The sequence below is a fragment of the Gossypium hirsutum genome, chromosome A03, assembly GCF_007990345.1.
Source record: "Gossypium hirsutum isolate 1008001.06 chromosome A03, Gossypium_hirsutum_v2.1, whole genome shotgun sequence".
NCBI classification, from domain to species: domain Eukaryota; kingdom Viridiplantae; phylum Streptophyta; class Magnoliopsida; order Malvales; family Malvaceae; genus Gossypium; species Gossypium hirsutum.
This window is the reverse complement of record NC_053426.1, coordinates 105,263,132-105,275,652: the sequence shown is the minus strand read 5'-3', so window position 1 is coordinate 105,275,652 and position 12,521 is coordinate 105,263,132. Positions and strand designations below refer to the sequence as shown.

At 35.3% G+C, this 12,521-nt stretch overlaps 3 protein-coding genes across 5 annotated transcripts; 2 read left to right on the top strand and 1 right to left on the bottom strand.

Annotated features, from left to right (window-relative positions):
• The first annotated feature begins 1,884 nt into the window (after positions 1–1,884).
• On the top strand, positions 1,885–5,556 carry LOC107886793 (reticulon-like protein B17). 2 transcript variants are annotated; one of them, XM_016810860.2, is made up of 7 exons: positions 1,885–2,603; positions 2,700–2,850; positions 2,950–3,160; positions 3,277–3,346; positions 3,444–3,509; positions 3,598–3,720; positions 3,812–5,556. In XM_016810860.2, exons 1-7 carry the CDS (start codon positions 2,045–2,047, stop codon positions 3,949–3,951), a joined length of 1,320 nt encoding a protein of 439 aa, XP_016666349.1. In that variant the 5' UTR covers positions 1,885–2,044; the 3' UTR covers positions 3,952–5,556. The 2 variants fall into 2 exon arrangements, with proteins under 2 accessions (XP_016666349.1, XP_016666348.1); XM_016810859.2 differs by having other exon boundaries at positions 1,891–2,603; positions 2,697–2,850.
• Positions 5,557–6,426: 870 nt separating this feature from the next.
• LOC107886795 (protein NUCLEAR FUSION DEFECTIVE 6, mitochondrial) lies at positions 6,427–8,326 on the bottom strand. Its single transcript, XM_016810862.2, has 3 exons — positions 7,948–8,326; positions 7,735–7,856; positions 6,427–6,729 (listed from the first exon to the last, which is right to left on the bottom strand). Exons 1-3 carry the CDS (start codon positions 8,091–8,093, stop codon positions 6,710–6,712), a joined length of 288 nt encoding a protein of 95 aa, XP_016666351.1. The 5' UTR covers positions 8,094–8,326; the 3' UTR covers positions 6,427–6,709.
• Positions 8,327–8,330: 4 nt separating this feature from the next.
• LOC107886794 (nuclear cap-binding protein subunit 2) lies at positions 8,331–10,867 on the top strand. Of its 2 annotated transcripts, none has more exons than XM_016810861.2 (8): positions 8,331–8,486; positions 8,591–8,814; positions 8,907–9,045; positions 9,225–9,258; positions 9,506–9,616; positions 10,183–10,236; positions 10,325–10,431; positions 10,513–10,867. In XM_016810861.2, exons 1-8 carry the CDS (start codon positions 8,469–8,471, stop codon positions 10,585–10,587), a joined length of 762 nt encoding a protein of 253 aa, XP_016666350.1. In that variant the 5' UTR covers positions 8,331–8,468; the 3' UTR covers positions 10,588–10,867. The 2 variants fall into 2 exon arrangements, with proteins under 2 accessions (XP_016666350.1, XP_040956572.1); XM_041100638.1 differs by having other exon boundaries at positions 10,183–10,245.
• Positions 10,868–12,521: the final 1,654 nt, after the last annotated feature.

Here is a 12,521-nt window from a genome sequence, read left to right as displayed (position 1 = left end):
AAGCAACAAGTTTAGAAAAGACTTACTTTCAGAACTTAGCATAGGGGCTTAGGCTAATATTAAGCTCTCAATTAACACTACGAATCACGCATACCAACAACGACTCCGGGCACTCACTGATCAAATTTCCACTTACTAGCTAAAGGCTTAAACAAGCTTTTCCTTGCCTTTAGACTTGCTCATAGTGACTCTCGATTGATCCAGCACTTTGCACACATAACAAATGCATTTTAAACTCATTAAAAATAGCATTGAATACAACCAAACAGCAAAGAAAACATAATTCAAGCCTTTCATTTCTCACTATCGAAAATAGCTAGCTTCGCCAAAATTGAAGTTTTGACATTCTAATCTTGTTTCTAATCTTTAATTTTGAGTTCAAACATCCTAAATATCATTTAATTTCATATCTAAACCATTAATTTCACCTAAATCCATGGTTCTAAAATTTTCGAAAAATTGAAGCTATCAAGATAATGTAAAAAGGGAAAATGTTTGATTCTTAAATATCCGGCTATGAATTATCAAATTGAAGTGAAATACCTTCTAATTAGGTTAGAATGAATCAAAAATCACTTTAAAAATGCGGGTTTACTCAAGATTTCGTGATTTGCCATTTTTGAATCCAAGCTTGCTTTAAAAATATTAAATCTAAATAAATCTTCATACAATCTTTTAAAACTTAATTTGAATTAACAACACTCTTTATTTAATCCTAAAAGTTATAATATTACCTTAATTTGATGAAAATGATAATTTACAACTCTAATTCGGGGTTTAAACTTAAGAAGAACAATAATAAAATTGGGGAAAAACGTGATTTTCTTTTAAAATTGGGGGTTATTTTGGTGTTTGGGAGGTTACTAAATCTAAAAGGATAAGTCAATTTCGAAATAACTCTCTAATTTAGGTTTAGGGAAAATTTGAATGAGTTTAGGTTTTAAGAAGGAAGAAGACGGTGGTAGACTCCATGTAGAAATCTAATTTTCAAAAATTGCTCAAGTTTACCCTTTTGGTCACTCATTGTTTCTTTCCTTTTCCAATCAAGTCCTAACTCAATTAAAACCCACTATTTTCAAATTAGACCTCGTAATTAAATTTCATTTTAAGTCAATTAATAAAATAAAAATCTGATTATACTATTTTGATATCTCAACTAATTATTTATGACCATAATTTTGGTATCTGACTTGAACCCTCGATTTAATAACCTGATTCTACTACCTCGAAACTACTAGGCTAAATTTTGAGATGTGACACTAACATATTTTTTAAGATTAAATCATTATTTGAGACCTGAAAGGCATAGATTTGACCAAGGGCGAAACCAGGGGGCTGGTAAGGCCCCGACTCCCCTAAAATGAAAAAATCATTTAGGCCTTTTGAAATTTTTAAACTTTTAAATCAGTAAAAGTAAAATTACACTTTAGCCCCCCTTAAAATGATAAAAATTTGATTTAATCCTTTAAAAATTTTAAAGATAGAGGCTATTAAAATAATGAAATTGTATTTTTACTATCATAAAAATTACAATTTAATTTTGGCCCTTAAAAAAATTTTCTAAATTCACTCTTAATTTTGAACCGACTCACGAGCGCCTCTAAATAGAATCTAATCTAAAATTGATTGAAATTTAATTTTGACTCCTAAAAAATTTTCTAACTTCATCCTTGAATTTGATCTAACCCACGAGCATATAAGCCAATCTAAAATTGATTGAAATCCAAAATAAGGAGGCCCAAAAGATGGAGTCATATATGGTTATGGACATTGGCCTTGAGAAAAGTCGGTTTATTTAACCGTTGCAAGAGTGGAGGTCCCATTTCCTTTTGTTAAATAAAAATCCAAAAGAGAACTCAAATCCCTCCCTTTTCTCCAACGGCTATTTCTATTTCTTAAATAATTTTGGCCCCAAAGTCTCAATCAAAACCCCCTCTCCAGCACTACCTCCAACATCATCTTCCTCTTTTAATTCTCCTAAATTATCTCTCACTGACTCCCCCCGGAAATCTTGCTTGCAATTAATTCCAGCTTTGCTATCAAAATGGAATCAAGTTCGACCCCACCTTCACACCGCTCAAACCCCATTTCTCACACCAAATCTGCTTCACGTCTAGCAAGAATCGGCTACTCTGTTGTTGAATCCGGAGAACGAGAAAGACCCACCATCCCCCATCTTTCTTTGGACCACATTTCGCCTTCCCCCAAGAAACTAACTACTCCAGCTTCGCCCTCCCCTCTTTCTCTCCGATCATCTACCAACTCTCTGCCTCTCCAAGAACTTTTGCTTCTCTCCCCTGCATCTCCTCTGAGGAGATCAAGAACCCGACTCGCCGATAGGCTCGAAATGGCGGAGGAAGTTGGTGCGGCGGAGCTAGGTGGTGGTTCTCGTAGGAAATGCAAAAGCAGGGCTTCTCAGACGGGTGTTTTGGGATGTGGGACCCCTAGGAACGGTAGAAGGTCGAGGAGGAGAATGGAGATGGAGTTAAGAGAAGATAGGGATTTGGTTTTGGGAGAGGAGATGGGGAAACCAAGGAAAAGGCGGCATAGTGGGAAATCAAAGAAGGAGAAACTCAGTCTGGTCCCTGCTCTTCCTTCTTCAAGTATGCATTATGTTTTTTTCTATGTAATCTTGTTTTTGGCTCTCTTTTTTACCTTATTCTTGATCTTTCGTTGATTTTTTTTAATGGTTCTAGAAGCCGATCATTGTGAAAAATGTAATCTTGATCGAATGGGGGAGATGATTAGTGATCTGGTTATGTGGAGGGATGTTGCAAAATCAAGTCTTTGGTTTGGATTTGGATGTTTATGTTTCTTATCCTCTTGCTTTACCAAAGGTGTTACTTTTAGGTAATATGCCAATGGCCACCTGCTTTTGATCTTCCATTGATTTTCACTTTGGAGTTCTACACTTTTACCTAACTCTCATATTGTTGTTCATGTCTGTAGCATTTTCTCGGTGATATCTCATATTGGTCTTTTGTGTTTGGGGGTTTCCTTCTTCTCCAACTCCATATATCAAAATGTTGACAAGATGAATGAGTTCAAGCTAAAGGAAGAAGATTTTCTCAGACTAGCTAAACTGTTTCTTCCAGCTACAAATTTTGCAATTTCAAAGATGAGAAAACTCTTCTCTGGGGAACCATCCATGACCCTCAAGGTGATCCACCAAAGTTCAAATGTCATTCCAAGACTTAGGGTTAGGATGATGATGATAACAAAATGGGAGAAGGTTATATGAGGCATGCTTCTTTTTTCTTTTTTTTCTGCCTGCAGGTAGCTCCATTGCTCCTCCTTGGAGCTGAGTATGGCCACATTATAACCCTGAGGAGACTATGTGCATTTGGTATATATACCCAAACTATCTCCCAATGCATCTTTATTAATGAAGTTTGTGTTTACCTAAAAATTCTGAAGTGGAATCATTGTTTGCTTTGGAGCAGGATTTTTCATCAGCTTCTCCGTGCCAAAACTGTACTCTCGCTACTCTGGTCTGATAAACAAAAAGGGTATACAGTAATAACCTCTCAAAATACTTGAATATTTGTTTTTTGGTATCTGCGAATTTGTTATGGAAGTGAATTTGTGGGTGTGCAGCTGAGTACATGAAAGAATGGGGCATGGAAACATGGGGAGCTTGCTCTCATAAAAAGCTTGTGGCAGCTTCAGCAGCAACAGCCTTTTGGAATCTCTCTAGTATTAAAACCCGTATTTTTTCTGGTAAGTTGAATATAACAGTGACCTTGGGTACGATTTTTTGATATCTCTTCTTCACCCTTGCATTGGCTAACTTAAATTATTTGTCTCGCAGCATTCATAACTATGGTGATAATCCGGTATTGCCGGCAACATCTAGTGCAAGACTCGGTTGAAGTGGAGGCCGAAGAAGTGGAACGAGAGCTGTCACAGAAGGCCTTGGTGGTAGCAGGAGAGGAATCAAAGAAAAACTAATTTGGTTTTTTTCCCTTGTCCTAACACAAATAAACTACTGTGATAATGTTGGATTCTTTTTAATAGGCTGATCAGATTTTTAACAGAATAAAAACAATAAACACCAACAAGATGTTTGATTTTGACATGTATAATAGAGAAGGAATTTGTTTCTTTTGTTCTCCTTTGATCATCTACATGTTCATGCCATTGACACTTGGGCTTGCAAGGTGGTGATTTTACTTAATTTGGCAGAGATTAGCCTCTAAATGAAAACTGGCATTGAAATGATTAAATAACACTGCTAATTCATCCAAAACATAATCATTTTTCTCAAAATATATATTTTATGGAACAAACAATAGATCAAAGTCCCATGACCAGGTGGGGTTGCAGTTGTAGTCGGAACAAGATTTTACTAAAATGTTTGAGAACAAAGTTACACAGTAAAATTGACAAGATAACAAGAATATCTCCTCTCAGCTGGAATTGTCATACACAAATAAACTACTGTGATAATGTTGGATTCTTTTTAATAGGCTGATCAGATTTTTAACAGAATAAAAACAATAAACACCAACAAGATGTTTGAGTTTGACATGTATAATAGAGAAGGAATTTGTTTCTTTTGTTCTCCTTTGATCATCTACATGTTCATGCCGTTGACACTTGGGCTTGCAAGGTGGTGATTTTACTTAATTTGGCAGAGATTAGCCTCTAAATGAAAACTGGCATTGAAATGATTAAATAACACTGCTAATTCATCCAAAACACAATCATTTTTCTCAAAATATATATTTTATGGAACAAACAATAGATCAAAGTCCCATGACCAGGTGGGGTTGCAGTTGTAGTCGGAACAAGATTTTACTAAAATGTTTGAGAACAAAGTTACACAGTAAAATTGACAAGATAACAAGAATATCTCCTCTCAGCTGGAATTGTCATACACAAATAAACTACTGTGATAATGTTGGATTCTTTTTAATTGGCTGATCAGATTTTTAACAGAATAAAAACAATAAACACCAACAAGATGTTTGAGTTTGACATGTATAATAGAGAAGGAATTTGTTTCTTTTGTTCTCCTTTGATCATCTACATGTTCATGCCATTGACACTTGGGCTTGCAAGGTGGTGATTTTACTTAATTTGGCAGAGATTAGCCTCTAAATGAAAACTGGCATTGAAATGATTAAATAACACTGCTAATTCATCCAAAACACAATCATTTTTCTCAAAATATATATTTTATGGAACAAACAACAGATCAAAGTCCCATGACCAGGTGGGGTTGCAGTTGTAGTCGGAACAAGATTTTACTAAAATGTTTGAGAACAAAGTTACACAGTAAAATTGACAAGATAACAAGAATATCTCCTCTCAGCTGGAATTGTCATACACAAATAAACTACTGTGATAATGTTGGATTCTTTTTAATTGGCTGATCAGATTTTTAACAGAATAAAAACAATAAACACCAACAAGATGTTTGAGTTTGACATGTATAATAGAGAAGGAATTTGTTTCTTTTGTTCTCCTTTGATCATCTACATGTTCATGCCATTGACACTTGGGCTTGCAAGGTGGTGATTTTACTTAATTTGGCAGAGATTAGCCTCTAAATGAAAACTGGCATTGAAATGATTAAATAACACTGCTAATTCATCCAAAACACAATCATTTTTCTCAAAATATATATTTTATGGAACAAACAACAGATCAAAGTCCCATGACCAGGTGGGGTTGCAGTTGTAGTCGGAACAAGATTTTACTAAAATGTTTGAGAACAAAGTTACACAGTAAAATTGACAAGATAACAAGAATATCTCCTCTCAGCTGGAATTGTCATACATTAAGTGGATATTACAGCCATAAGAAGAAGAAGAAATTGTGTCAGTACTGTCAAAGAAGTCTTTGTTTTTCCTTGAGCAAAAAAGAAAAGTTACATCAGCTTTGACACCATATGAGGGCACATCAGCTTTGACACCATATGAGGTCCATAGCATAACACGAATCAACCAAAAAAAAAAGGTATATACTAGGATTTCAACCCCAACAATAGCAAGCATGTTAGTGGGGCAGCAATGAGCAAGCATGCCAATGCATTAAATGTTATTTAATTTATTTCAAAGGGCTGATCCAACCACTAAGGACAAGAGTGAAACAACCCCCCCCCCAAAAAAAAAAAAAAACCCTGGGGTAAACTGAATCTGGAGAGTTATCAAGTTCAACCAGACAATACCAATGAGGGCAATGCCAGATATATTAAGAACCCAAAATTAAGAAATGTGTCAAACAAACCTTAAGTTAAAACACACTGTTTTGAAACAGGAAAATACCGATATGACATATAAGCACAATGTAACCCAAACAACCACTTCACATTCCTTCAGCTAAATACGACAATGAAAATGCGAAATTATAAGACGCTTCCAGAATGGCATCGTCTGCTTAGCCAGGTCAATGTGTTTTTGCACCATTTGACATAAAAGATGAGCACGAATGTGATACATTAAAATCATATTATCAATAATCTATGATTCATTTCACATTAATTGTCTATGAGCTACAAAAGGCAACACAAATAACTGACAGAAAGTATTAGCACATTTTAGGAACTAAGGCACAACGCCATCTACTGGTCCATCTAGGTTTGAAAGACTAGGAAATTCAACTTGGCTCCTCATCAGCTCATTGAAAACTTCTATGTTACCGCAGACACTCTTAGAAGGGAGAATTGAGTGCATTAAACTTGCTCCAATCCTCTGAACATTAGTCACACATCATCATTGCAAGCTGATTGAACAGAAACTATCAGTAAGCTCCTTATTGATTGCATTGGATTTATTCTTATATCAATTCCAATCAACTGAAATGCTTACGTCAAACATTTGGACTATATATCTGAAACTTTACAAAAAGATGTAATCTGGGCTAATGCATGAGTTTACAATTATATTTAGATAAAGAGTGAGTTTTTTTAGCTGTTTGACCAAGGCTACTTATGCAAAAAGAAGCAAGTTTTTTCTAAGATGGAGCACATTAAGCATGTGAAGAACTCCATGAATAGCATTCATGAATATTTAGGGGCTACAAAATATAAGAGATGCATACAGTTATATCATTGTCATCTTAAAACAAAATAAAAGGTCCATGTGGTAAAGAACCAAGGAGCTTCTTATCAAAAAAGTTAAACTGAAACTTCTTATTGAAACAGATAAAGCAGGTAGAGGAAAACAGAATATCTTTATGAGGAAGCATTCAACTGAAAGCCTTAAACGACTAGAGAAAAACCACAAAACAAATATTAACCCTCAATTTATGTTTTCTTCAATCGCTTCTTCGAAATAAAAAGCACAGTAGGTCTAGTCTAAGAATGATGCAATGCCTAACTCAAAAGCTTGAAGTTAATTGAATGTTGTCTCACTATTTATGAAATAAAATTCATGACTCAAATCACAGGAAAACTGAATTAAGCATTCGCTAAGACCACTACTGCAAACAAGTTCCTTTAGTTTTACTAGGACAACACTAACAAGTACCTAGGAGATGCTACTTACCAAAAACCAAACCAAAGAAAAGGAGGTAATAATAATATCCCAGATAACAAGTCCATGGTTTAGACAAAGTGACAAGACCACTTCTCTATTGAACACAAGTACACAAGGGTCGACGTGGTTTCAAAAGATTGAGCAAAATACAACGAGGCAAAACAAAAAGATAAAGCAAATCGATTCTCCTTGAAGCTCATAATAAACAAGCCCAGAAAGCAAATAAGGAAACAGATTGAAATCTTAATACCTTCCGAGAGCCAAACATAGCTTCGGCGAGAAATGGTGAGCATCGAAGTCATCAAAGCCGAAGCAGTCGCCGAGTGATACGGCAGCATCGATTCCAAGCAGAAACTCGCTTCAACCGGACACCTTTCGACCCCCAAAAACAAGAATCACTTTTATATACTGTAAAAAGCTTTGATTTTTTTTCCTTTTTGCTAGTTTAAGATGAAAGGGGTACCTGCAAATGCAGTTGGAAAGAGGAATCCTCGAGGAGACACGAAACTGCGATGGTGCAGCTTTCGATTGTGGGGCGAGCCGAGCCGCAGCGTTGCGAGCAGAACTTGATCGGAGAACTACTCTTGTGGCGGCGCCAATCGATGCCATTGGCAACTTTGTGGAATGAGATGAAGTCGATATATTCTAGATAACCAAAAATATTTCTTCTTTGTTCTTTCTGCTGCTGCAAGGATTTAGATTCGGATTCGGAAGCCTTTCCAGAGCGGGCGAAGTAGAGAAGCCAGCTAAGTTGGATAAGTGGGTAAAAAGATAATGGGCCAAAGGCTAAAAAAACCCCTTTTTTCTTTGTAAAAGCTACGGCCCAATAAATACTTAATTCGCCTGCAGAAGGCATCGTACTCAGCTGTACTGTTTATCAAGGGCAAGGGCAAGGGCAAGGGCAAGGTCAAGGGCAAAAGTTTCGACCTTTATAATTCGTTATATGCAGGCAATACGTATATTTGGGAGCTTTTGAAGAAGGCAATGGCTTCTCTGTTCAAGGTATTTTATTAGCTTCCCAGCTGCTTTCAATGTGAATAAGTTAAATGATAAATTTTCTCTCTTTTTTTTTTTGTGGTGGGGGGGGGGGGTTTGTTAAATTATAGGACCCAGCTAAGCTTTCAGCATACCGAGACAGAAGATTCAATGGTTCGCAAGAGGAATTCGAGCAAGCACTTCTCACTGCGACAACCGTCTACATCGGAAACATGTCTTTTTACACTACTGAAGAACAAGTTTATGAGCTTTTCTCTAGAGCCGGTGAAATCAAGAAAATTATTATGGGCCTTGACAAGAACTCTAAAACGCCTTGCGGCTTTTGCTTTGTCCTGTAACTCTCTCTTCTTTTGTTTCCCTCCCCTAAATCATGTTAATATCTATTTTAAAGCTCTTAATTGGTTATTGGGTGTTTTTTTTCTTCAGGTATTATTCTAGGGAAGATGCTGAGGATGCCGTTAAATACATTAGTGGGACAATCCTTGATGACCGCCCGATTCGTGTAGATTTTGATTGGGGATTTGTTGAAGGAAGGCAATGGGGCCGTGGTCGAAGTGGTGGCCAAGTGAGCTCCCTGCAATTTTCTAAATGCTTGCCCCGATTTCATATTTTAATGAAATTTTGCATTGTTTTGGCTTTTTGAATTGGATGTATGGTTATGGACTTGTGTAATATGGACCTATGATATGTACAATGGGATGGAGAGAGTGTTGCTAAACTTCAGTCTCTCATGTGTTTATGCAGGTGCGAGATGAATATCGAACTGATTACGATCCTGATATCCTTTCTGTTGTTGGTTTGGAATTTAATGCTTTGAGTTTCTTATCTTATTCTGAAACTAACCTGCCATGTATAAGTATGTTGATACTGAAAGCCTAAAATTGATTTACAATTTTGGATAAGCACTTGTTTCCTATCTTGTGAGATCTTATGCATAGACAAATATGATTGTTGAAATAAAGCATTAGGGTCTCTTTGGAATGTCTTCTTGTCCATATATTGTCTTCTTCCTTAATGTGCTATACGCAGAGGTGGTTATGGAAAATTAGTTCAAAAAGAGTTGGAAGCACAAAGACAGCTTGTAGATTATGGAGCTGGGTCACTGGGCTCATTCCCACCGGTTATGGCCCCTCATTGTGAGTTCCTACAGACTTTTAAATATAGCTCTATAGACTCTCTAGTTTTGGTGGTGTTGGTTAACATTATTTCTTCTTTTGACTCATAAAACCATGATGTTGCTTATCGTTTTCTCCTTGTTTTAAAATGCTTGAGTGGGAAGAAACAGGCTTTCACTGGTTAGTTTGGTTAAATGTTGGAAACCTATTTATTTTAGTTATGATGCTTGAAAGTAAGTTTGGATGGCATGGGATTTGTCATGCAAGTAGGCTTAATTACCCTCTCCTATAGTAATTTATGAACATATTTGGAAAAGTAGGCTTAATTCATATTCTTGATAGATAGTTCGTTTGCTTTTGGCTGTGAGGTCTTATTTTTTCCCCTTGTTTCTCGGTTTATATAAATCTCATTACTACTTATCATTTGATCCCTGCATAGTTTAATCCTTTGTTCCGAAGCAAATCTCCTGGATGGAACTTCTAATGTGTTCATGGGCTTCTCTGTCCATAATGTGCATCTCATGTTGTTTCGGGTGGTAATATGCTCAGAGAAAGGATTTAAACATACTGACATGTTATAATTTCAGATGGTAGGCATGGTGGGGGCCATGGTCATGGTGGTTCTTATCGTCATGGGAGAGGTATTACCTGTGAATTGCTCTAATTATTCTTGTTACATTGATATACGCTTGAGCCATTCATAGACTTGATTGATTGTTGGTGAAGCAGATTACCATCGGAAGCGACACCGAGATGATGACCACTATGCACGTGAGTCCTCAAAGAGAAACTCGGATCATGAATCCAGGAGAGCCTCTGACCATGACGCTAGACCGGTAATGCTTCACCTTTTATGATAATTTCTACAATCCATCCTTTTTGTTGCATATTTTGAAACCGTAATTTTGACTCAACAGGAGAAGAATCCACGTTTCCGAGAGAGCGGTGATTCTGATGAAGAAGAAGATGATGATCGTAAACGACGATCTTAATAGATACATTATTAAGTGTAATATGTGAAGTAAGTTTTTGGTGTTTTTATGCATTTGTTAAGAGGGGCTCGAGACGCAGAACAATGAGGAGTTTTCTTGGTACAATTGGTAGGACACCAAATGCTGCTTTAGCGCTTCAGTTGTTATGTAGGGCAGTATGCTGCAGCTGTCTTTTAGATTAGATGTTGGTTTTGGGCATTTGTTGCATGTTTAAAGGTGAAGCATTGTATTTTTTTTTTAAATATTTTTTTTTTGACAACTAATCTGATATATGTTGTTATATCGTCCTTGATTCTGCTTTTCAATTGAGAGCCATGGCTAGAAATGCTGTTTTTCAACAGATAAAATGGGATGCAAGTGTAAGACAGCGAGCCATTCTTATTCTCTGCATGGAAGAGGGAGTTGGTTCACTGGTTTACTATTTGACCGGTGCGAAATTGACTACACTCAGGGTGGGTTTGGGACGGCAGTGCTGTACGTTTAGTTTACTTTTTGTCTCGCGTTACAGTATCGTTACAGTATTTAATTTCACCGTCACTGTTATTTTTATACTAATCACAGGTAAACATACCGCCTATTCAAATTCACATTCAGTTTAAGATTCGGGGTCCCACAAAGGACGGGTGGTAAGGGAAAATTGTGTTAGGCATGGCTACCGAGTCTCGTGTACAGATGGTAAGGGAAAATTGCACCACTTATCCCAGACAAACTGGTATTTGTATGGAATAGTTTTTGCTACAGAATCACAAATGTTGATAGATAGGAGATGAATGGAGATGATAATGTAGTAGATTAGGCGTGAGCCTGAGGATTGTTTTATCCATCTTCGCCTCCCTTTCTTGCATGGATCTCAAAAACATCCATTTCATACATATCTAAAGCCGCATCATCGATGGTTTTTAATTGAATATTTTAAATTTTATATATTTAAACATAATTTTAATATATTTTAAATATTCACCCACTTAGTATTTTGTATGTATCTATATTTATACTATTATTTAAAAGGTTGACTAAGTTGATGTCACCAAAAATTTATTCTTTTTATTAATAATAAAGAATGGTAGGGTAAATCAATCATTTTATATTTTATGTAAAATATAGAATGAAAATTAAAGTTGAACCCAAAACACCGTTATATTTAACTATAACTATCATTTTAACTAAAACATAATTTATTTGTTATGTTACTTCCTATAATTTATTTTTTTATTATATATATATTAGATAATGTTATATTTGGTGCCTGTATTTTCATAAAATGTTCAATGTGGTACTTATACTTTGAAAATATCTAATGTGATATCTAAATTATCAATATATGTTTTATTATGGCTTGATGATAAATTTGGCCACTAACGTTTATATGTTCTGTCAAAATAGTTTTAATTGTATTTTTAAGTTTTTCTTTTGGCCATCAACATTTGTTCTTTTTATCAATTTGCTTTTTCTAACAGATTTAATGAATAATTTGAAGGTTTCAATTTTCCTTTTTCTTTCAAAATGTTTCAATCTTTCATACATTTGTTTACTGTGAAATTTTTCTACTGAGTTTATTTTTTTTAGATAATTCCATTTATTTTCTTTAAATTAAGTTGTTTTTTAATTTAATGTATTATTTATTTATTTTATTATTTTTCACATGTAATTATTTAATTAGGTTATCTAAGTAATAAATTATATCTCATTAAAAATATTTCACATATGAAATTTCACATTATCCCCGTTAACTTTTTTAACGGTAAAGCAGATTGAAAAAAAGAACAAAAGTTGATGGCTAAAAAAGGCTCAAAAATACAGTTAGGGCCATTTTGACAAAATATGTAAACATTAGTGGTCAAATTTGTCATTAAGCTTTTTATTATTATATATGTACTTTCGTAAAATGTCTAATTTTGTAGTACTTACACTTTGAAAATGTCTATTGTGGTACT

Bases quoted from the DNA above. Each gene is read 5' to 3' on its own strand.
- LOC107886795 (XM_016810862.2), bottom strand. From the start codon at position 8,093: ATGGCATCGATTGGCGCCGCCACAAGAGTAGTTCTCCGATCAAGTTCT. The intron at 7,857-7,947 runs GTACCCCTTTCA...GGGGGTCGAAAG, and splicing joins CTTTCCAACTGCATTTGCAG to GTGTCCGGTTGAAGCGAGTT. The intron at 6,730-7,734 runs GTATTAAGATTT...CTGTTCAATCAG, and splicing joins CTATGTTTGGCTCTCGGAAG to CTTGCAATGATGATGTGTGA.
- LOC107886794 (XM_041100638.1), top strand. The intron at 8,815-8,906 runs GTAACTCTCTCT...TTTTTTCTTCAG, and splicing joins TGCGGCTTTTGCTTTGTCCT to GTATTATTCTAGGGAAGATG. The intron at 9,259-9,505 runs ATATCCTTTCTG...AATGTGCTATAC, and splicing joins TCGAACTGATTACGATCCTG to GCAGAGGTGGTTATGGAAAA.
- LOC107886793 (XM_016810859.2), top strand. From the start codon at position 2,045: ATGGAATCAAGTTCGACCCCACCTTCACACCGCTCAAACCCCATTTCT. The intron at 2,851-2,949 runs GTAATATGCCAA...TCATGTCTGTAG, and splicing joins ACCAAAGGTGTTACTTTTAG to CATTTTCTCGGTGATATCTC. The intron at 3,347-3,443 runs GTATATATACCC...GCTTTGGAGCAG, and splicing joins GAGGAGACTATGTGCATTTG to GATTTTTCATCAGCTTCTCC.